Below are 22,385 nucleotides of genomic sequence, written 5' to 3' on the forward strand. Positions count from 1 at the left end.
TAGACATCTCCATAATTTACACAATGGATAGCTGAGGTTCCAAAGGAATACCTTAAAATTAAGAAACTGTTAAATAGAAAAAAACACTCTCATAGCTAACTTTCAAAGAAGTATGCGTCTGTGACTGATGTGCTCAAGGGATAGGTTTGGGGACATGCCTATCAGCCTTTGTGTCACCCTAAAAGCTTGGGAACATGCTAAACATCTTACCTTTCCTTATCAATTGTGAATTGATCAATCATCAATTTTGCTGAGTTTATTTTATATCTACGCAAAATTTCCACATACATAAACTCTTTAGGTAATGAGTTTCGTAAATTTACTCTTTGCTATGTGAATTAGTACTGTTATTTTTTGGTTCCATTATTCTTGTACTATAGGATTTTATAAATAAATCTATGTTCTCTGTAAAACATCTTTTGAAGAAATAATGTATAGACTCAGATAATTTTTCCTATCAAGATTTTTTTTTAATTTGTATCTATCTTCATCAGTCCAAGCAAAATCCTTTCTTTGTTGTTGTTCTCTTTATTTTTGCCCATTGTTCCTCCACATCCTCCACTCCTATGCTCATAGCCCTTCATCATTGGCACCCATTCTGTGTTTAAAATACAGAGTGGTTTTATGTAGATGTACACATTACCTAAATTGTAATGTGACATGAATTTCATTGTTTCTTACCTTGCCCTCATGAAGCTGACACTTAGTGGAGATAAAAGACAAGTTCACATATAAAATAAGACAATAATTTCAGGCAATTGTAAATGTAATAAAGGAAATAAACAGGGTGATGCAGTAGTGATTGAGTTACTTTATAAAGGTAATCTCTTCTGAGAACATGTTATTTGATCTAAGACCTGAAGCATGTAAAAGATATTGTTGTGAAGAGCATCCAGACAAAGAAAGCATAGGCTCTGAAACAAGAACAAGCTTGACATGAGACAAATGGAAGAGGCAACTGCTGTGTCTGGAGCACAATGAGCCAGAGAAACCTGGTCATAGATGAGGCAGGAAAGAGGCACGGACTGGGTCAGAATGACAAAAAAAATTAGGGAAATTAGTTAAAAGACCATCTTACTCCATGTGAGATATGATGGTCTGGAGAAGGGCAGTAGGACTGGAGATAGAAGCATGCGGTGCCAGAGAAGCCCAGAGACAAAAGGGTTTCAAAAATTTTAAAAAACGAGGTTGTAGTCAATCACGTCAAACGTTGCTGTGCTTAGTTATACGACAGGAAAAGGGATATTGGATTTGGCAACTTGTAAGTTGTCAGTGACAGAGGTAGATTGGAGGTCACTGAAGAATGAATGGAAGTTTTTCATTAAGAATACCAGATTTGACCCTCATTCTCTTCTGGTAACATCCAAACGCCTAGGAAAATCACAGTCAAGATATAGAAAAAATTCATAAATTCACAGGAAGAAAGAGTTTCAGTGACAAAATTTCAGAGTTTGGAAAGCAAACCAATTAGTAGTGAGTGTCAACAGAATGAAGGAAGGTTAATTCAAAGCTAGCAGTGGAGAAAACAGAGCAGTAATCCATTTTACACTGCAAGTCCACTGAAATAACAAAGAACTGGTGGTACTAGGTGCCTCTGGAAGTGAGGGAGAAAATAGAGTTGAAAGAGGAGGACTAGCTAAAAGTCTATTTGCCAGACATTTAGACCCCTAGTTCCTCTCCTGTACTCAAGCAGCAGCTGAGAGATTCACTCACTGGAGAGGGTAAAACAGAGAGGGTACCTAGAACAGGTAACACAAAGCACAGTTGAGGACAGGAGTCTTATATTGAAAACATACCCCCAGTCTTCTTCGCCCAACGACATTTGGGTATATACCCTCCAGGAAGGTGATTGGAAGATTCTTCTCTGGGGATCTAACCAGCCATTTTGTTTCTCAGTACAAGAGTCCCAATAACATCATCTACTATGAAAGACCACAGTCAACAAGCCCTCCCCATACTACAAAGTTTTCCAATAAGTATTCAGTGATTCTCTGTTAAAGATAAACAGACAATAAAGAATCACCAGACATTTAAGGAAAGTATCCATTATGAAATGCAGAAAGTAAAACAACATGGGAAAAATGTAGCTCAGAGGAAACAGTCAATACAGTAGATGAAAACACAAAAATTTTCAAATTCCATTAATATTCTTAGCAAAATAAAAGAAAAATTGCATTCATGAAATAACAGAATGGTATACAAGAAGCATTAAATAAATAAGAATATGAATTGGTTTACAAGAATTATGCAACAAGTTTTCTGCATAACCACACTAAAAATGTATCATCTGAAGATATTTCGTTTTGCTTTCTTTAAGGTCAATTGTGAAGCAATTTGATTTTTGCTTTCTCTTTTCTAATTCTTATCCACACATAACTTAGGAGCATTTTAAAAAATAATTTGACTTTTTTCTAGCTTCTACAAAGCATCCAACCTTACTTTCTCAGAAATAGTAGCTCTTATCTTTTTGAACTTATATTTTGATGGTTCACATAGTATTTAATTAAGTTGTCTATCAACAGTAAGGCCAATTCTTTGTCAATACAGTGACTTAAAAGTTCATTACCATCAATTGTAGTAATAGGCAATTTTAGTTTACTGCTTATTTTCTACTGTGGTTAATTGTGTGGTCACATCACGGCTTTACACCCATAAGGTTTACCTGAGTAGGTTTGGTCCTCTGGAATGAAGGCAACATACCAGGTCTTCTGCAGCCACTAGACCATTTCCCAGGTAGCTTCAAACTGAACAAGAGTTCCACAATTTCACACTTGAGTGCATTCAAATCTCTCAGGTAGATGGCAACCAGATTCAATAAATAACCTCCTGCTAGCACTGTTTCAAAATTCAGATTTTAAAAGATACTACCCTCTACCTGAAGGACAAATTCTTAATGAAATGAATTATATGACACTTGAGCAACAGCCTGAGCCTCCCAAATCAGGTAAAAAGTATTCTCCCTTTGAATGCATATAATGAAGACATAATAAAATCAACCTAATCTATATAGATTTTGGTTGGATCTTAACATGACGATACATGACTAATACACAGAGGGAGCTCAGATTTTTTTTTTTTAAATATGCTTGACTTAAGCTCATAATTTATAAAATACCTTTGGGGATTTGTTTTGTTTTGTGAGATACAATGAACTCTAAGAGCAATATTTGCTCCTGGATGTTCACTCTAGAGTTAATGAATTGAGAAACAGAAATTATACATGTATGTGGGCTCTAGTGTATATTTCAGAATACATATTAGTATTAGAAAAAGTAATAAATACCTTTACTTACCAAAGAAATACTCAATATGAATAGTGAACTGTCATTTGCATCATAAAATATAACATCATAATGTCACTCACTGTGCTATTTCAAAATTATTTATCTTTCTGCTCCATAAGACCTAAGTTCAAAGGCAATATAAGTCTTACTAGGCCTACCATAACTTCTGGCACAAAGTTAGACACACAATAAATATCAGTTGAATTAAAATAAAAGTTGGCATTGTAATAAATTAAAGAGTGCAGAGGTTTTTTTAATGTAAGTTCAAAGTACAAACAATGAGAAGATGGAGCCAATAATTTTAAAATATTTTCTTACGTACAACTGAAGCCAGGTTTAAAACATAAAGCCAATCATACATTACTTCTTCAATAAGAATAGATCTATATATAAAATGACCAAAAATTGTTAAATCTTCTCAGTAAGCATCATAGTTTTAAAAAAATTACTCTATCATATGCTCAAGGAAAGTTATCAGAAATTGGTACAAAATTTTCTAAATATCTAACACAGAATCTTCTCCATTCCCCACTTTTTATGCCATTACTATTAAATGTTTTTTCCCCTTCAGAAATATCTGATGACTCTGCAGTTGGTGCTTAGAAATTCAGGATACAAAATTCATGCTCCCCCTAGCTATTATCAATTATATATTTTATCCAAAAAATAAAAAAACTTAAATCATTACAATAGTGATAAGAATTTGTTTTATTGTGTTTCCCATAGATAGTAATAAGGTTTTTTGGTGAAAAACTTCATTACAAAGACAATCTATAATTGAATCAGTAACAAAAAAAATTTTGCTTTAAATGAGTCAAGTATTCTGCATTTGAAATTCAGTTTCATAAACATTCAAGATTAGTGAATTTTGATAGGAAAAAAGACTAACAGAAAGGAAAAAGACACCTTTTTAACAGATAGCGACTTAGAGGTTTTTTTAAAATTTCTTTGGGAAAACACACAGTATAGTTATTTTTTTAAGTCTTTTGCTTCAAGTCAAGTGAACTTTAGACTAAGAAATATTTTTAAATTTGCCAAGAAATTGAAGTGTTAAAAATAGTCTTCTCCTTAATCATTTAATTTCATGTTTAAGGAAATATTTGACAGATAAGTTAACAAAATGCAAAAGAAGTTTACCTGCATTTTTATATAATAAATTCTAGCTCTATAAAAAATTTCCTGGTTTTACACAAAGGCCAATTTTTGACCTTCATTGATCCATTTCTATGTAGTTAAAAAAATACAGTATCAAATCTTTCTCCCTCCCCACAAAAAAACTAGAAGAAAAATTTTAAATTGTGAGTGTGTGAATGTAACTATGCATATTCTCAAGTGTACAAAGCACACAAACATCGCTTTACTTGGAAAATTATTTTCATCATACTGTAAACATTTTTTCCTCTGCATCTGGACATTTCAAAATAGTCTTTGGTATTACTAGCTATTGTGCTTTGAAATGGAAACTTAAGGGATTTCTGTAGCGGTGCTACATAGACATTTTAAGATATAAATAAGAAAAATGCACTTGGAATAAGTTACAATTAGCTGCTTTTGCATAATTTTCAAAAACTACAGTGTATGCCTAGTCACAGTTTTATGAGAAAGAATATCTCCTTTTTCAACTCCTTAATTTTAAGGAACACTTAACCATTTTGGCTAAAAATCCATTTTTGGAGTGGATCTGATGGATTGCATGACACTAAGCTTGGATGCTCTCCACTTGCTGAAAGGCACATTTTAAAGAATGGATTATATAGAAGTTGGTCCTAGAATAAAAAGAAATACAACAGACATTAAGTTTCAAAACTCAAAGTTAACGGAGAAATATAAAAACACTTTATGGTCTCATGGAAGCCAAAGGGAGACTTACATAACAAATATACACCATTCTTAACTTTTAATCTTTCTAATATCTACTATGTCTGATAAAATCTTGTTGGTTTTTGGTGTAGGCAACATCATTTATGCCACCACTGTTCAATTCACAGAAGGTGTTATGTAAATGAAGAGAGGTATGCAGAAAAAGGTCTCAATCAAGTTCTCAAATAACAAATATTTCATTGATATAAGTGATAAACTCTAAAAAATCCTGTCATAAAAGTCAGTCTTATAGTGTTCTAGAATTACACAAAACAATATTCAGGTAAGAACTGCTAGTTTCCAGCTAAGCTTGAAAACATATGTTTAAAAACAGAAAAAAACCTTTCACATATTCTCTCAATTCTAGATTCATGAAAAAGTACTAAAATAGGGAAGGAAAGAATTAATCACTTTAGGTAAGAAAAAATAATTATTTTTCTCTTCTCTGCCAGGAAAACAAAAGTATGACTGTCACAAGAAGCATCATAAGAAATTCTAAAACATATACAAACAAGTATTACTAATAATCCACAGACATGTTGAACTGCATAAATCATGCTCTAAGACATTTTACAACTATTTTGCTCCTAAGAGTATTTAATTCATAGATATCTTCTTTCTTACCACATGGGTAGACATACATAATGACAAAGTTAACAAAGACAGAAATTTTGACAGATAATATCAATATAGTATGTTTCATGTATTTTCCCAGATAAGCAATTAGAGCTAATCAAAATAATTATATAAAGGGGTGAATTAATTGTACTGAGGTACCTTCTGGATCTTCCATATCTGTTCTCCAGTGACAAATGTCTTGTGACCTTTGTAAGCACATGCCTTCAGCTGAACGACACCTTGAGCAGCATGAAGACATAATTCCTTCTGGATGTTATGCCGAATTTCATGTTGAACAGAGTATTCAAAGTACTGTGAAAGGAAGAATGCTGTTACTGATGAGAGCACTCTATATCCTCAGTTGCAAAATTGTCGGCCAAAAAAAAAAAAAAAAATCAGCAACTCACTGAATAATGGAGTCATGTGTACTTCACCAAAATAATACAATGAAGTAAGTATCAGAATCGTAACCTGAGTTTTTGGGACAGAAGATATTATAGCCTTTCTCCAGCCTATCACCAACAGATAGTTACTTAATTAAGAAGGTATTATGGGCTTCCCTGGTGGCGCAGTGGTTGAGAGTCCGCCTGCCGATGCAGGGGACACGGGTTCGTGCCCCGGTCCGGGAAGATCCCACATGCCGCGGAGCGGCTGGGCCCATGAGCCATGGCCGCTGAGCCTGCACGTCCGGAGCCTGTGCCCCACAACGGGAGAGGCCACAACAGTGGGAGGCCTGCGTACCGCAAAAAAAAAAAAAAGAAGGTACTGTCTTCCTTCCCATGTCAGAAATTGGAAGCTATCAGGTAGGATGGAGGCTAGAATAGGTTTGCCACAGAAAAGAGCCTGGAAACGTTTAGCAAGCCCATTAACTACCTCTTTCTCTCCACAAGTGTTTCTTCTCTCTTATTCATCTCAATTAATGGCATTTTCATTTAAACTAGAAACATTTGAACGGGGTACTCTTGGGAATTCCCTGGTGGTCCAGTGGTTAGGACTCGTTGCTTTCACTGCCATGGCCCAGGTTCAGTCCCTGGTTGGGGAATTAAGATCCTGCAAGCCGCACGAAGGTGGGGGGCGGGGGGCACACGATGACACTTTCCCTGCCTCAGTTTCCTTGCCTGTAAAATGGGTAATTTAATAACTCCTACCTCATAGGGTTATGAAGATAAATGGTTTAATACATGTAAAACATTTAGACCAATAACTGGTACATGGTAAGCATTCAATACATTTTTAGCTATTGTTACTATTATTGATGCTTCTCTCTCCCCACATGTCCAATTAAGTAGCCCCTTAGTCTTACTGAATTTTCCTCTCAGATGTTACCATCCCACCCATCCTTACTTCCACATCCTCACTTCTTTTGTTCAGGCACTCAAAATCTCTACTGCAATACCTCCAGGTACCTCCAATTTCTGCTCCTATAATTCAGTCCACTCTGCTGCCAGTTAGTCTTTTGTAACGTTGATTTGATCCCTTACATTCCCTGCTTAGTGATTCACAATCACTACTGTTGCTAAGATAAAGTCCACACTTCTTAACTGGTACGTGAAATCTTCCACTTTCAGTCTAACATCAACCATTGTCCCAATTATACACTATGCTCCTTTCACACAATTCTACCAATGCAGAACATATGTATCCATAACTCCACTTTGCTTTACTCCCTAGAATATCTTCCTGGATCCTTTTCTGCCTAGCTAACTCCTTTTGATCCTTCAAAAGCCAATTCAAATATTACCTTCCTTCTTTAGTTTTCCCTGAATTTGTCCTATGCACAAAATTACACTCTTCTCAGGCTTCCCATAGTCCATCAGAGATAACTTTCATAGCACTCTATTGGAATTGTGTGTGTACCTAGCTGACTTCACCATAGACCAAAGTCAGGCAGTGTATCTAGTAATAACATCCATTATACATCAAATATTTCATAATGTTGACATTCCAAAGAAAAAATGAGTGAACATAATTGATTTTCAATCGTGAAATTATTAGTCTTAGCTCTAATATTTATTGAGCCCTTATTATGTGCTAGGCGGGGACTGTTCTAAACCCTTTATGTGTATTAGAGTAGGCACTCCACAAACATTAGCTGAATTAATCTTGAGTTCCCCTGGTCTTAGCCTCATGCTTAATTTATCTCATTCCACAAATATAATATCATTTTTATAACGAATAGCTCTTCAGATGGAGACATTGAAAAAAAATGGGTTTAGATCATGAAAACAGCACTCTGGCTGTACTTCTTTAAGAAAGATAAACCTTAGGATTTCAAAGACGATAAGAAAGGCTGACCAGAACTTTAAATTACTCATATTATTTTTTAAAAACCATTAAAACGGAAGTTATAAGGAATGGAGAATAGTTGAAGATACTTAGACAACCAAAGAGTATGGTATTATCTTGCTGAGAACACTGGAGAGAATTTTAACTTAGAACCAGGACAACTATACTGGAAGAGAAAGGAGAAGAGGCAAAGCATTGTGTTACAAAGCCATAATGAATTAAACTGCACTGCACCAGTATATTAGTCAATTTAGTCACATTATCAAAATACTTATTTTCATTTGGCATAGTGCAATACTGTTAAAATGGAGTTTTATGCTATAAAAAAAATATCATTATCTGGTCAAAACAGTAGAAGGGAACATGAGGAAATGATCGAGTTAGACGATATCTCAAAAACATCTAACACTCAAGTAACTACAATTCCCAAACTAGTTTAAATGTAATGCTTGATTGAAAATAACATTTAAAGGAAATAAATCAAAATAAAATCAATGGCTATGTCAGGGATGATAGAAACCAGAGTTATCTTCTTTTTTTTTTTTTTTTTTTTTTTTTGGTACGTGGGCCTCTCACTGTTGTGGCCTCTCCTGTTGTGGAGCACAGTCTGTGGATGCGCAGGCCCAGCGGCCATGGCTCACGGGCCCAGCCACTCCGCGGCATGTGGGATCTTCCCAGACCGGGGCACGAACCCGTGTCCCCCGCATTGGCAGGCGGATCCTCAACCACTGCGCCACCAGGGAAGCCCTATCTTCTTAAAATATAAACTAGAAAATATAATCCTTTAAGTCAAAATCCTCAGGTGGCTTCTGTCACACCTGGAATTAAATTCAAGTTCCTTAATGAGGCCAGCAAAGCCTTATATGACCTGGCCCCTAATTCATGTCTCTGACCTCATTTTCCACCCCTCTCTTCCTGTACCACTCTGCTCCAGCCACACTGGTTTTATGCTTGCTCCTTTTACCTGCTGCTGGGCCTCTGGCCTTGCATCCTCTGCCAAGATGCTCTCCTCCTGGAACATGGTTCCTCTCCCAACTCCTCAGGCCTCCACTCTAAGGTCACCTTCTCAAAAACGTCTTCCTGAACCTCCGAAAATAACTACCCCCGCTGCACACATATTATCCCCCTACTCTGCTTTATTTTTCTTTATACCTAAAATTACATATTTATTTTTTCCTTTCCTTCTAGAACACAAGCTCCACAAGATAGAGATTTTGTCTTTTTCACTACTATAAGAGTGTGAGTTACATTATAGGCGCCAAACAAACACTTGTTGAAGGAATATGTGAATTATTTCAGCATCCCCAAATTTCTAAAAGATGGCTATATGCTATTTATAATTTAAAAATTATTTTAGAGACAGAACTATAAAAACATCTTTATGGCAATGATAGGAGAAAAACAGAACAATGTATAAAATATATCTTCAACTTTTACGATAAAATAGATGAAATGCTAAAGGAAGCCTGAAATAAATTTATAAGTATTTACATTTAGTGATAAGATTTTTACAAATGAGGAAATATTTCTCATTACTCAAAACCTTAATTTTTACTAGGATAGTCCAGTGGTATTTCTAAAAGAATGTACCTATTTATATAATTATTTTTTCTTCTAATATATAGTATGTAAGGAAAATTTTAAGATATGAACATATATACACATCATCGACATATATGTACATATATGTATATGTATCTGTATATATCTGTGTGTGTGTGTGTGTATCTCCATCAAACTTTTAATATCATGGACCACAAAAATACAGTATGAACATGATGTTATTTGCCGTCAAATCCAGTTAAATATAGCCTTTACATATAATTTAGCAAAATCACCATGCTAATAGTCATGCAACATCAAAGATTCACATAGAAGATCCTGTTTTTCATTTCAAATGGCATTATTCTATTATTTTCTCATTTGCCTTTCTACTAAATGGGTAAGCAACCTCAAACTGCTTTCAGAGGCAGAGTAAAAATCAAAATAAAGTACTCTGCAACTTCTATATGAATTGCCAAACTTAATCTAAAAACATTTCACATACCAGTTTACCGGAACATAAAATTGATTTAGGGATTCTGAAAAACGTGCAACAACTTACTTCTGTTTGTAGGTACTAAAGAGAAGGGAGGATTTTTAGTGCAGTGCTCACCTGGTTTCCCCCAAGTCCATGACACGTATACAAAATTAATGGTTTGCCTCCTTGATTATTTTCTCCAACATCCAGACATAGAGGCTGACCAAAACTTTTAATCTAAAGGGAAATTTTCAAGTTATAAATTTAAAAAAAAAATCTATGTGGTTTATATTTTTTCGCAATTAATTTCAGGAAGTGGTGTTAATAATAATAATGTAAAATCTCAAAAGCAATAAAACATAAAATATTTCAGCAATTTTTCTGAACCACATAAATATTGGTAGAAGGGAGTATACCAAGTAAAAAGGAACAGGAAAATACTCACATATCCAGCTATAACAGGATTAAGGTCTGGCACATACGCTTCTGGATAAATATTGTTCAGATACCATGTAAAATTTTTACACTGAAGGCGGTGCTTTATTTCAAATCTTTTTGAAAGATCACCAAATGACTTCTGGAGAAAGATGAGAAGTGAAGGCGGATGCTTAATTAAAACAGCACTGATAAAGTACTTCAAATGCTACTATTTGTACTTACATTTAGGTCTTTAAAAAAAAAAATTCTGGGCCAAAATGTAAGATGCGATTTAACTACAGTCACCATTCATTCAGGCAACAAGTATGCCTGGCTGCTCACGTCTGGCTTCACAGAGAATCAAGGACCATCGCAGTGCCGACCTAGTGCTATTTTATTCTTCCTTTGTGCCACAAACCTCTGTCATGGGACAAAGATCCCTAGCGAAATGCTGAAGGCAAAAAATGGTAGTGGGGGCATCCAAAACTGATCCTAGTTTTATACACAAAAGCGGTCTTTACACGTAAAGTGTGGTGTGAGAAAGCAGGTATAGAGAAACAGTGCCAACTGTGCATAATGTTAACATATCTCTTCTCCAGTCAAGACCACAAAAAGCAACGCAGTTGGGAATCTTTTTTTTCTAGTTTTAAGGGTGTTGCTTACTCCTAACAATATCTTCTAATAATATCCTAACAATAACAATGTTCTAGTAGAGAAAGTCAAGTTTTTAATCAATTGTATTTTATTTTCCTTTACCTTATTTAAAAGGACTAAGAAAACTTAAAAAAAAACACTATTAAATTGAAAAGGTATTTGCTACAGGCAAAATTTTAAAGAAAAATTACAGTGGGTGCCTAAATATATGAAAAAGTAAATACTCAAAGCTTATCAGTTCAACTAAGGAAAATATTTTCTCTGCCATCTTCAATGTTTTGAACCCAGGTGTTTTAGCAAAAAGTATGAGACTCTGAAGGACTTCTGGGTAGCTTATGCATTTTACCGTATGGGTCTACTTGCCCTACGTTAAAAACAAGGGTTTGCTGGCTCACTTGCCCCTTTGTTGGTGACAAGAGAGCATAAGCTGTATTTAGCATCCACTCACCTGGTTAGCCAAGTACTTTTGTGCAATACACAATCTGCCCGATTTGTTTTGGTGGCCCTGGGTAAAAAGTAGCAATCTGACCCAGTAGTGCTCTGACTTTGCATGGTGCTGACATGTTACGGGAGATACCAGAGACCAAAGAAAAAGGGAAATGAGGTAACCAGATCTTTCTTTATGACATTCGAAATGTTGATGCCCTTTAATCCCAATATATACCTGCTTGCAAATCAGCACTGTTTCTTACAAAGAGTTGGGTGCCATTTGCCGAAGCATGTCCTTAAACTGTCTAGTTTATTTACCACATCCAATATTGAAACTGTTGGGACTCAGTTCTAATGCATTAGGCATGATGATTCTGCAGAGCTTTGATCTAGGACAGGTCAATAACAACCACAGTGCCATGCATTTGTTAGCACTTGTTTCCTTACTTCACAGCTGCTCTGGGAGACAGGCAAGTATTTTATCTCAAGACAGGGAGGGAGAGAGAAGAAATGTGGTGGAGCACATGCTCCATGTCTGGCCAATCTGTCAACCACCCTATGAAGCACCATAACCATTTCACAGTCTCAAGGGGCTTTGCCAAAGTCACCTCTCCAGGGAGCAGTGGAACCAGAACTGGAAATAAGAAAGCTTGATACTTCTGGTTCATTCTCCTGCCCCATTCTGACACCGTCTAGCTCTCCCGTTCAAAATGCCACTTAGCACCTTGATTTAGGTGCTAATCACATCACCTAAAACCAGTTAAAAGCAGTTCCACTTAATCTTATTTTCTTTGAGTAAAATACTAAAGCAAAGCAGTTACAAAAACTAAATATCTTCCATATTAAAAGGGTAACATCAGGTAGAATGCCTCAACTTTTTAAATTCAGTTTACTTGACTTTTTCAAAAAAAAGAAAAGAAAACTGACATCAATGAGTTATATACTTTTGAGTTCAAAAGCCCAGCTTTAAAAATAACTTTTAAAAAAAATGTTTTAGGCTTGAGTTGGCTCAAACAGGTAAAAGGACATGTGAACTTGCTGTGGATTTTTACCGTAGTTTAATTATTTAGTCCTAACTTACTTGTTTAACAATTTTTGCTGCATCTGTGTTTCTCCTATAAAATATTTCCTTATATTCATCCATCCAGACTTCTGCAAGGCGAACTTGGTTGCGAGCAATCACCTGAGTGCCTTTTGGAAAGGTATGAGGGCTTTTGCTGCGAAAAACATGTCCAACAACAGAGCAAGGCATAATCTCCAACTGCCCACCACATTGCCACACCTGATAATTAATGATATTTGTTTAAATTTACAGTATTTTAGGAAAATCAAAGTGTTGCTTTTAAGTTCACCTTTAAGATACTAATAAAAACAAAATAAGAGATTTATTGCAGCTTTACAAATAGTCTCTGTTCACTGCCAGTTCAACTTAAGTTCTCAAAGATAAAGAACTATTATTAAATGGTACAGACACAAGAGACAAAAAACCCCCACATTTTCAGAAATTACTTTAACAAAATAGTGATTTCAGATCTCTCAAAAAAGTAAAGTCCACAATTTCTTCTTTTTTTTTTTGCAAAAATTATGCAAGCTCTCTAGTATCCACAGAAGACCAATGGCTCTTCTGCATTTGACTTCCACAGCAGACTTGGAGTAAGTGAGCCCAGACTCTATTTATCTCTCATATATTCAATTTTGTGATCAAGAAACAAATTCCAGACAGTCATTATTACCAAAGCACAATCTATTAAAATTGATCATTATAAAAACTTCATACTATTTAGAGATAGAGGGTCAAAAAAACTTATTTGCATTAACTCTAAAATGGCAAATCACTAAATCAATACCTACTCACTTAAATATCTTGACAGTTTGTTCTGCCATAAATGAAAAATCTAAAAGTCATGTTTAATAATATGTGCTAATATTAGGGCAGTGGTTGTATTCTCTCTCTCTTTCTTTTTTGTTTAAACAAGTGAGAAAGCTTGGTGATATGTTCAGTTCAACAGACTGCTTGAGATCCAACATGTGCTGGGGGTTAGGAATACTTAAATGAATAAAACAAGACCCCTGCCCTTAAGCAGCTCAAACTTGGCCAAGATCATCACTGCCATTATGTGATGAAGCCAGAGCCAAAACTCAAATCTTCCAACTCCTAGTTCAGTTCTTTTTCCACTACATTCCAGCCTAAGTGATAAGAAATGAATGACAAAATCATTGTAGAAAATGAACTCATGAAATCAAATATGTACATGTGGAGACCATCCAAAACCTTTCTTTTATTTCTCATATTAACTTTTAATATGTATAGGGAAAAAAAGCTTGTTTAATCCGAAGAGTTAAGTTCAATGTCCTTTAAAATTATACATAAATGTTTTTCCATTCTGACTCGCTTGATAATCAACCAATTTCCTGAAGCACTAGATTTAATTATATTTATCTTCGCTGGAATTCAGTAGCTACAAGTGCATTAATTGGTGTTACTGCCTGGACACAGGCGTTTAACTGATTCTTCTTGTTACACTGGCAGCAATAAATAAATATATTAAGTTACACTTTAAGAGGAAATATATTTATTCTAAAATTTCTAACAATTAAATTTTAGAAAGCACAAAAAGTAAACTACATTCATCCATGATAATCTGTATCAGCCAACTAGAAATATATATTTCATTGTTTAGTATGAGCGCTATATTTATAAACTTACTCTGAAAGACATTTCTATATTTTCACCTCCCCAAATTTCCATTTCTTCATCATAAGTTCCAATATATTCAAAATAGTCTTTTGATATGGAAAAAAGGCCTCCTGCAAAAGTGGGTGTTCTGAAAAATAATCCATTGTTAAACTTTGTTATAAAAACTAAATAAGAAAAAAAAATATTTTAAGAGCAACTGAATCAAATGTACAAATAAATTAAAGAGAGATGACAATTTCAAGGCTTTATATAGATTAATAAAAACTAAAAATGCTATCTTCAAAGTCAAGTTTTGGAGGATGGGGAGGAAGTACTTTAAGCATCCTTCCCTAGCAGAACAAAATTATTGTGTCTTCTAAACAAACTTAAAAGATTCTCAAGGGAATTCCCTGGTGGTCAGTAGTTAGGACTCCGTGCTTCCACTGCTGGGGGCCCGGGTTCGATCCCTGGTAAGGAAACCAAGATTCTGGCCTCACGGCTTGGCCAAAAAAAAAAAAGATTCTTAAGTAATGATTATAAGGAAGACATAAGAGCTCACTTAATTCTACTTCCTACTCAGTAACATTATGTATAAACAAGTACATAAATATATAAATGACTTTCCTATTCCTTCCATGCAGAATACACGTATTCTTTATTTTGTTAATGTGAATTACCTTTGCAGAAATTACTGTAAAAAGCAAAGAATGCATGCCTATTCAAATACTTGAACTGTATATAAGACTTTGAGAGCAATCATCTTACTTAATTGGATAAGTTTCATCCTTCCTTCTTTGCTTCTCATGATCGGGAAGTGACTCCCAGCCAAATGAAAGGCCCCAGTCAAAATTCCCACGGTTGTGGTTACTTCCATAAGGAGAAGGCTTGTTGAATTCGAACGTGTTCAGATCTATGGATGCAATATCTGGGCTCACGACAGCAGTGTAGTTCTCAGCTATTCTGGCCAACAAAGGTTCTAACCAGCCATAGAAACACTCACCTAGAAGGAATACAATTTTAATTAATTCAATGAAAACACTCAGGGTTTTTTTCCTTTTGTGTTTTGGAAGAGGGTTTACAGAGAAATGAGAATAACCAAGTCATTAGTGTTTTGAACATTTATATAGGGGAGATTTCTTAAAAGTTTCTTGTGAGATAAGGGTAGGATGAAAAATATAAGACAAGATTAAGCATAGTTAGGAAATGACTGATTTTTTTAACCTTACAATGGAAGCAAAATGATACTGATATATTTAAGTTTCAGACTGTGTATTTCTCTTTAAAATGGGCTATGAATCAAGGATAACGTTTTGCTGATCCATACCACCTAGCTCCAGAAGTGTTCTGATTTACTTAAACTTGTCTCCCTGAGTAAGGTATAGTAACTGAAATCTTCATTTCTCTGATAGGGTCTTAGGAGAAAATAAGTAAAGGAGTCAGAATAGTCTGATTTCAGCAGTTGGAGACAAAGCACCATTCAAACCTGCCCAGCCCTAATGAAAGAGAGTGGAGGAGTGGCATGAACGGTCTGGGTTCTGGCCTCAGGCCAGGCTGTCTCACATCACACATAGAGTTCAGGAGATGTGGCATGTACAGTGCTACTCAGGGCTTCCCATCGTTCAGTGCAGTTTGGCAGTCATGGTCCAGGAGGACCATCAGACACATTTGCCTGGAGAGGAAGAATGCCCAGTCTGACAGTATTGTAATTTTAGACCAGGAGAGGGAATGCTGGAGAAGCAGCCATTTCCTTTTGAAAACACCTCTCCTGGATTACCTTTAGACCTTTCTTAAATGCCAGGTATTAAGAGAATACTGAATGTGAAAGCTCTAAAGAGACTCAAGCAAATCCAAAAGCCCTTCTGTAACAATTAGCGTATGCTCAAAACCATTTGCTTGGTCAAACATAACCTAAAGGTTGGTCAATCCAAAGCTAAACACTCATACAAAGAATAAAACTCACTAAACTTAGAGCTCGAGGGAATAAGTGACATTTTAGTAATACCTAACATGTACCTTAAACATTGACTCTAAAAATACTGTCTAAGTACTTTATTTAAAATCACTGACACTGAAAAAAAATTAAAATACAAAGAAAAAAAGCCCAGCAGCAACAAAAACAAACAAAAACTAACAACATTCATGGGAAAGATACCAGAAGCTGCAAAGGGGCAGCCCTAACTTGGCACAAAAAGGAGTGTGTGAATCTTTGGGGGAAAAAAAAAGAACTGAAATATAAAAAGTAAAAGTGTTAGGACTAGGACAAAGTTTAATGCTAGGGTTGACTATACTTAAACAAACAAAACTTTCACTCACTTTAAAGTGTAGTAATCAAGAATAATAAGGAAAACCACATTTTTTTGACAAAATGAGCATATGAAAAAATCCTAGGCATGGATAGCTCGCTGGGGAAGCTGGTCACTGGAGGCCATAAAGTTAAGGGGCCTCAAACAAAAGGACGTAAGATCTTTGAATAAGTGAAAGGAATTTCCTACCCAGAGCTGTAATCTGCTTGGGCTGTCACTGCTATAATCACTAGCTGAAAATGATGTTAAAGAAAATGCAATTAGGCATTTAAAGAAAAGGTTTCCTTACATTTTAAATTAGAGGGAGGGGGAGGGAAAATGTTACAGCTATGCCTATACATGTATACTTACAGTGAGCATCTAAAAATGTGAGCGTTTCAGCTGTTGCTACTGTTGCTCCTAGCAACCTTGCAGTGATCAGACCTTTCCTCTCCTTTTGTCTGACTATTTTTACGATAGAAAATTGTTTCATATATTCCTCTAGTTTACCATGCAAGTACTCTGTAAGAAAAAAAAATCAAGATTAACTCCTTTCTAAGTATATTTTCATATATATGAAAGCTAATAAAGAAACCACAGGGCAATGAGTCCTCCACATGCATAATCTTAACAGCTGTACACATCCATCCTTAGGACAAAAATTATATCTTCTACTCTTATTGGAAAACAAAAATTATATATACAGATCTTAACTTCTGAACGATTATAATGCATGACATTACCACACATAGTTATCCTGCCCATGTCATATCAGTAAACACAATGTGTTTGGGGGGGAGACTTCCAAAGGCATAGACCCCAGGAGTTAAGAAGACTCATTTAGAGGCCAGAGAAAAGGGACAAAGGAGTGAAAGAAACTGAATTTGGCCAAAAAGATATTTGATTCTTATTTAAATTGGCATTTAAATCTGCAAATGTATAGAAAAATAATTTAAGACCAAAATCTTGAGAGAAAGATGAGTAGGAAAATCCAGGGCTACAGCAGTTTGGGAATATTTCTACAAAGAGTCAGCAAAAAATTTTTGAAAGCTCTAGAGTCTCCTGACACAGAATTTTTTCCAGTAAAAATATGAAGGAAGAAAAGAGTATGTAAATCAGGAATGAGGTTAGAAACAGGCAAAATTTTAGTCATGGGTGTGTATAATTTAAGATACTCAATATTCCAATTTGGATGACATACATACTAAGCAAGAGTTAAAATAGCAGGTAAAAGAAAAACACATCAATCAAGTCAGTCAAGTGTTGTCCATATTTTTAAACAACGTCTTAAGCCTGCTTGTTCACCATGGAATTCTTGACGCTTTGTTGAGTATATAGTGCAGTTCTTCAAGTGGCCTTCTTGGACCCATAGCACAGACTCAAAAAGATTTGGGAATATTGAGAATGCCAGCAAACACCCTGGGTAGATGTTTGCTTCTGCCAGATTTCAGAAGCAATTGCAGGTGACTTTGACTTTATCTGTAATTACATATTTTTAAAAATTCTCCAGTGGTGCAGATAAGAGAGTTGCTTATTTAAAGCTTAAACATTCATGAAGGAGGTAAGAGTCCAGGAATAACTTTTGTGGAAAAATAAGCCTATCTAAACATTATCGTCTCAGAGTAACAGATTAACTTTTTTAACACCTTCTAAGTACCTCAGAATTAATACTCTGAAAGACAAGTAGGATTGTCATTTGTCTTAAAAATATAATCATAGCTATTTCTGCTTTAATCATAGACTTACAGAGCAGCAACTTATAAAATAGAAACATTTTAAAGGTCTTAATGGGAGTTGATTTTTAAAACAGAGTCACTACAGATTCCGTCAATAAACACTCCCACTGTTCATATGTTAAGAAATTTTTATTCACCCACAACTTCTGAACTTCCTATAAATTCTTACCTGCCCTTTAAATTTAGCCCCCATCCACACCCTAATTTTATGAAGTTAAAAACACAAAGCCATGAAATCAGATTTCCTGGGTTTGATTTATAGCACCATTACTTTTAGCTATGTGACCTTGGGCAAGTTATTTTACCTTACTGTACCTCGGTTTCTTTACCTATAAAGAGAGATGATAGAAAAAATGGGGCTAATAGAACTAACCCTCACAGGGAATTGTTAGGAGGATACAATGAAAGATTATTGTACAAATAAAACATTTAAGACAAGGACTAACTAGCACATGGTCTATGCTCTGAAAATCTTAATTATATTTTGTTTGCTATCATTGGGATTTAGCTATCTGTTAATTGATTACCTACATATTTATGCTGCTTTTCCTTAGGCAAATTGAAGTCAGGGACTATGGTTTCTACTTCACAAGCTATGGTAATGAGGGACACATTTTCCACAGTGTGGACTCATTAGATAGTTCTTTGACTGATTCAATAAGACAAATTACACTACTATTCAAAGATAGCCCTCGCCAAGAAAACTTTTCCAAATCTATTGTTGATTGCTATAAAGAATTATAAAAAATACTCAGACCCTTTGACCAAGCAGTCCTACCTCTCCTAACTTATCTAAGGATATAATTCAAAAAAAGGAAAATAACATAAGCACAAGGATATTTATTGTAGTATTACATATAGTAAGGCTAAGGGGAAAATAAAAGTGAATGGTTAAGTAAAATGTATCTAGTCCATTTTTGTCATTAAAACTAAAGTTTTGTGTACGCGGGCCTCTCTCACTGCTGTGGCCTCTCCCGTTGCGGAGCACAGGCTCCTGATGCGCAGGCTCAGCGGCCATGGCTCACGGGCCCAGCCGCTCCACGGCATGCGGGATCTTCCCGGAGCAGGAAACGAAACCGTGTTCCCTGCATCGGCAGGTGGACTCTCAACCACTGCGCCACCAGGGAAGCCCAAAACTAAAGTTCTGAAGGTAACAGAAACAGGCTAATAATGTTACATGAAAATGTCAGATTTCAAAACTAGATTTCTAACATGTATATAATTAGATAAACATTATATGTTTATGTAGACAGTGATTAGGAAAGAAAAGGAAAAGATTAAAATGGTTGAAACATTAGGTTGAAACATTAGGTTAAAAATGTTATGCTTTATTCACTTACAACCACATCTAAAGTCTGCATACATCTTATAATTAATTGATGACATGTCACCTAATAGGTAGTGGGTTTTTTTTTCTCATTGTCTGTAAAGTAATGATTTACCTTACAGTAGATGGTGCTTTGGATTTGACGGAAGAGTGTTATCCTCAGTTTCCAGATATAAGGAAACTGCTCATTAGTGCTGGAGCTAGAATTTGACTTTAAGGAATCTAGTTCCAAACTTGGGCTCATTCAGGAATAAATTTCGCAATCATTGAAATAAACTGTATCTGTTTGGTACTTAAAATACTTGTAATATTTGAAAACTCAGCAAATTATAGTATTTGTCTGATTATCCTTGTGAGTCCAATTTAAAATGTGTAACTTAGCAACTGATTACTGACATAAAATTAAGTGAAAATTCATTAAAGATTTTGGCTAGCTTTGTAAATGGTACTGGAATATTTAAAAGCACCAAAATAAAACAGGATGTGGTAACTCTTCAGTAATTTTTAACTACTCTTTGATATTATTTATTAATTAATATATTATTTATATTAATTCTTCTAATCTTTAAAACAACCCTAGGAGTTATGTACTACTTATGTATTCCCTCATTTCTAAGCTATACAATTATATACTTCTTATAAGCAATGGCATGTTCGTTTAATTGGCTGTAAGGGTCTTTTATTCTACTGGTATGTAAACTAATGATGTATTATACAATAAATTTGATGAAATATGGCATTTCCCCCATTTTACAGATAATGAAACTGAGGTACAGGGGGGTTAAGTAACTTTCCCAAATTACATAGCTGGTTAGGACCAGAACTGGGATTCAGATCAAGGCAGCCTAACTCAAGGCTCAAGTGTGTGCTCTTAACCACTATGTCTTACAATAAAAGTCTCATATTGAGGGCTACAAAGTTATAGATAATGGTGTTTCACACGTTTCACACATTTTTGAACTCCAAAATATTTGAATATGGACTTCCTTGGATTCTCCCTTCACTCATCATATATAGCATCCAAGACACTATATTCAAGATCTGAGGTGGCACACAGAGAGCACAATATACCCAAGTAGACTTTGGACAATGCCACATGGATTTACTTAGGAAACAATCTAATTTGCATGTGCTTTCTTACCATCTACACTAGCATCATCCACCAAAATGATCTCCTTCAGCAATATGGCAGGTGAAGAATAGAGCACGCTGTAGACAGTTCTAAGCAGTGTGGACCATGCTTCATTATGAAAAACTATTATGACACTGGTGGTAGGCAGGGGAGGACAGCGCTTAAATTTTTGTTCAATACATCTAGAAAAAGTCAAAGTAGAAGAACAATTATGAATTTTATTACTTTATTTCACAGCTATACCATTACTAAATTATCATTATTTAAACCTTTAAAACAATAGAAATTATAGTGGACACTTTATTTATATGTAAGATGATCTTAATGCTATATAAAGGCAAATAGATCAAAACAAAATTTCTTACAAATAGACCACTCACCCAGAGATCATGTCCACTGATATTGATCACATGTCACGAATTAAAACATGCTATTGTAAGCTTTCTCCATAATATAATTTTAAATACAAATAACATTTTAAATAAGAAAAATAACCTAGAAGTGAGACAACCTGTAAAAATAGCAAATACTTGTAACTGCTCAAATACAAACCAAGTTTTTTTCTTTCCTTGTAGAAATCATGCATTTTTCTTAACATTTGCAATTTTTAATTATTAAATGAATATTCATCTTTGTAGAGATTTTCTTAAATTAGATACTTTCCTAGGAATGTAATATTTTCTAAGTTTAATCAATTTCCTTAACCTGTAACTGAACCAAAAGGGGAAAAAACTGCTTACTATAAAGTCTATTTCCTTCAGCAAAAACTTAAGTACCTACCATATGTCACGTGCCATGCTGTGTTAAAGATTTTGCTCCAGTAAGGAGAGAGACCCTAAATAGTTTTTGACTGATTAGTGGTATTATTCATTCACTAAAAACTTTAGTTATAAATTTATCTTGAATTCATTTTGATAGCAATGTCATCCTCAATGAAAATAATCTTCATATGAAGCCATTGGGGTGTATGTGGGTCTGTACAATCTCCAGGCTTTGAGAATGGAGATGACCACAGTCCCTCACCTGCTGAGTTGAGGTGAGGATCAAATGAAATAACATATAGGAGAGGGCTTCAAAACACTGTAAAATCAAACAGAGTGAAGCTGGGACATAAAACATGTGTGGTCTATGGTAAAGATAAATAAGTAAAATAACTGGATCTTTGATAACCATAAATGGTTGTACAATTTTAGACAACAGACTATGAAATCCTCCTACACAGTCAAAAGCCACTACAAGTAGTGTGTGAACAATCAAAGAGTGCTGTTCAAACCCAAAGGTAAGGAAGTAAATCATTCACTCATGGAGATAGGAGCCCAGCACACTTTGGTTGCCCTGCCAGGGCCAATGGGGAAACCAGAGCCCCCAGAATGGTGGCCTGGGAAAGCCACCCTAAAAGAGATATTCTACAAGCTCTCATTAATTACTACTTTTACAGCCATACCTCAGTATGAATGTGTTTCAAATCCTTTCCTGAGAGGACGTCTTTAGGTTGAAATATTTGTAGTGATAAGAAAGGAATTAAATTAGGGATAAAATATTGAGAGGGTGTCAACACCACTGAGTAGGAAAAGAGGAGGAAGGTGAAACTGATTTTGCTCTCTAGGACCATCATGATTTTAAAGTGTAACATACATGCATAGCCAGAAGAAAATAATCACAT

At 35.1% G+C, this 22,385-nt stretch overlaps 1 protein-coding gene across 4 annotated transcripts in view; it reads right to left on the reverse strand.

Annotated features, from left to right (window-relative positions):
- Nucleotides 1-3,537: 3,537 nt before the first annotated feature.
- The window catches only part of GALNT3 (polypeptide N-acetylgalactosaminyltransferase 3), a 47,301-nt gene continuing 28,453 nt past the window's right edge, over nucleotides 3,538-22,385 (reverse strand). For 3 of the 4 annotated variants that reach the window (XM_024122397.2, XM_055088242.1, XM_055088255.1), the window contains 9 exons: nucleotides 20,732-20,904; nucleotides 16,900-17,049; nucleotides 15,011-15,245; nucleotides 14,276-14,393; nucleotides 12,650-12,850; nucleotides 10,514-10,645; nucleotides 10,204-10,305; nucleotides 5,922-6,074; nucleotides 3,538-5,050 (listed from right to left, as the gene is read on the reverse strand). In XM_024122397.2, the coding sequence (XP_023978165.1) occupies nucleotides 4,928-5,050; nucleotides 5,922-6,074; nucleotides 10,204-10,305; nucleotides 10,514-10,645; nucleotides 12,650-12,850; nucleotides 14,276-14,393; nucleotides 15,011-15,245; nucleotides 16,900-17,049; nucleotides 20,732-20,904 (1,387 nt within the window). In that variant the 3' untranslated portion in view covers nucleotides 3,538-4,927. The remainder of the gene's footprint in view (nucleotides 5,051-5,921; nucleotides 6,075-10,203; nucleotides 10,306-10,513; nucleotides 10,646-12,649; nucleotides 12,851-14,275; nucleotides 14,394-15,010; nucleotides 15,246-16,899; nucleotides 17,050-20,731; nucleotides 20,905-22,385) is intronic. The other variant, XM_055088258.1, reaches the window with a different exon arrangement.

The sequence above is a fragment of the Physeter macrocephalus genome, chromosome 2, assembly GCF_002837175.3.
Source record: "Physeter macrocephalus isolate SW-GA chromosome 2, ASM283717v5, whole genome shotgun sequence".
NCBI lineage: Eukaryota > Metazoa > Chordata > Mammalia > Artiodactyla > Physeteridae > Physeter > Physeter macrocephalus.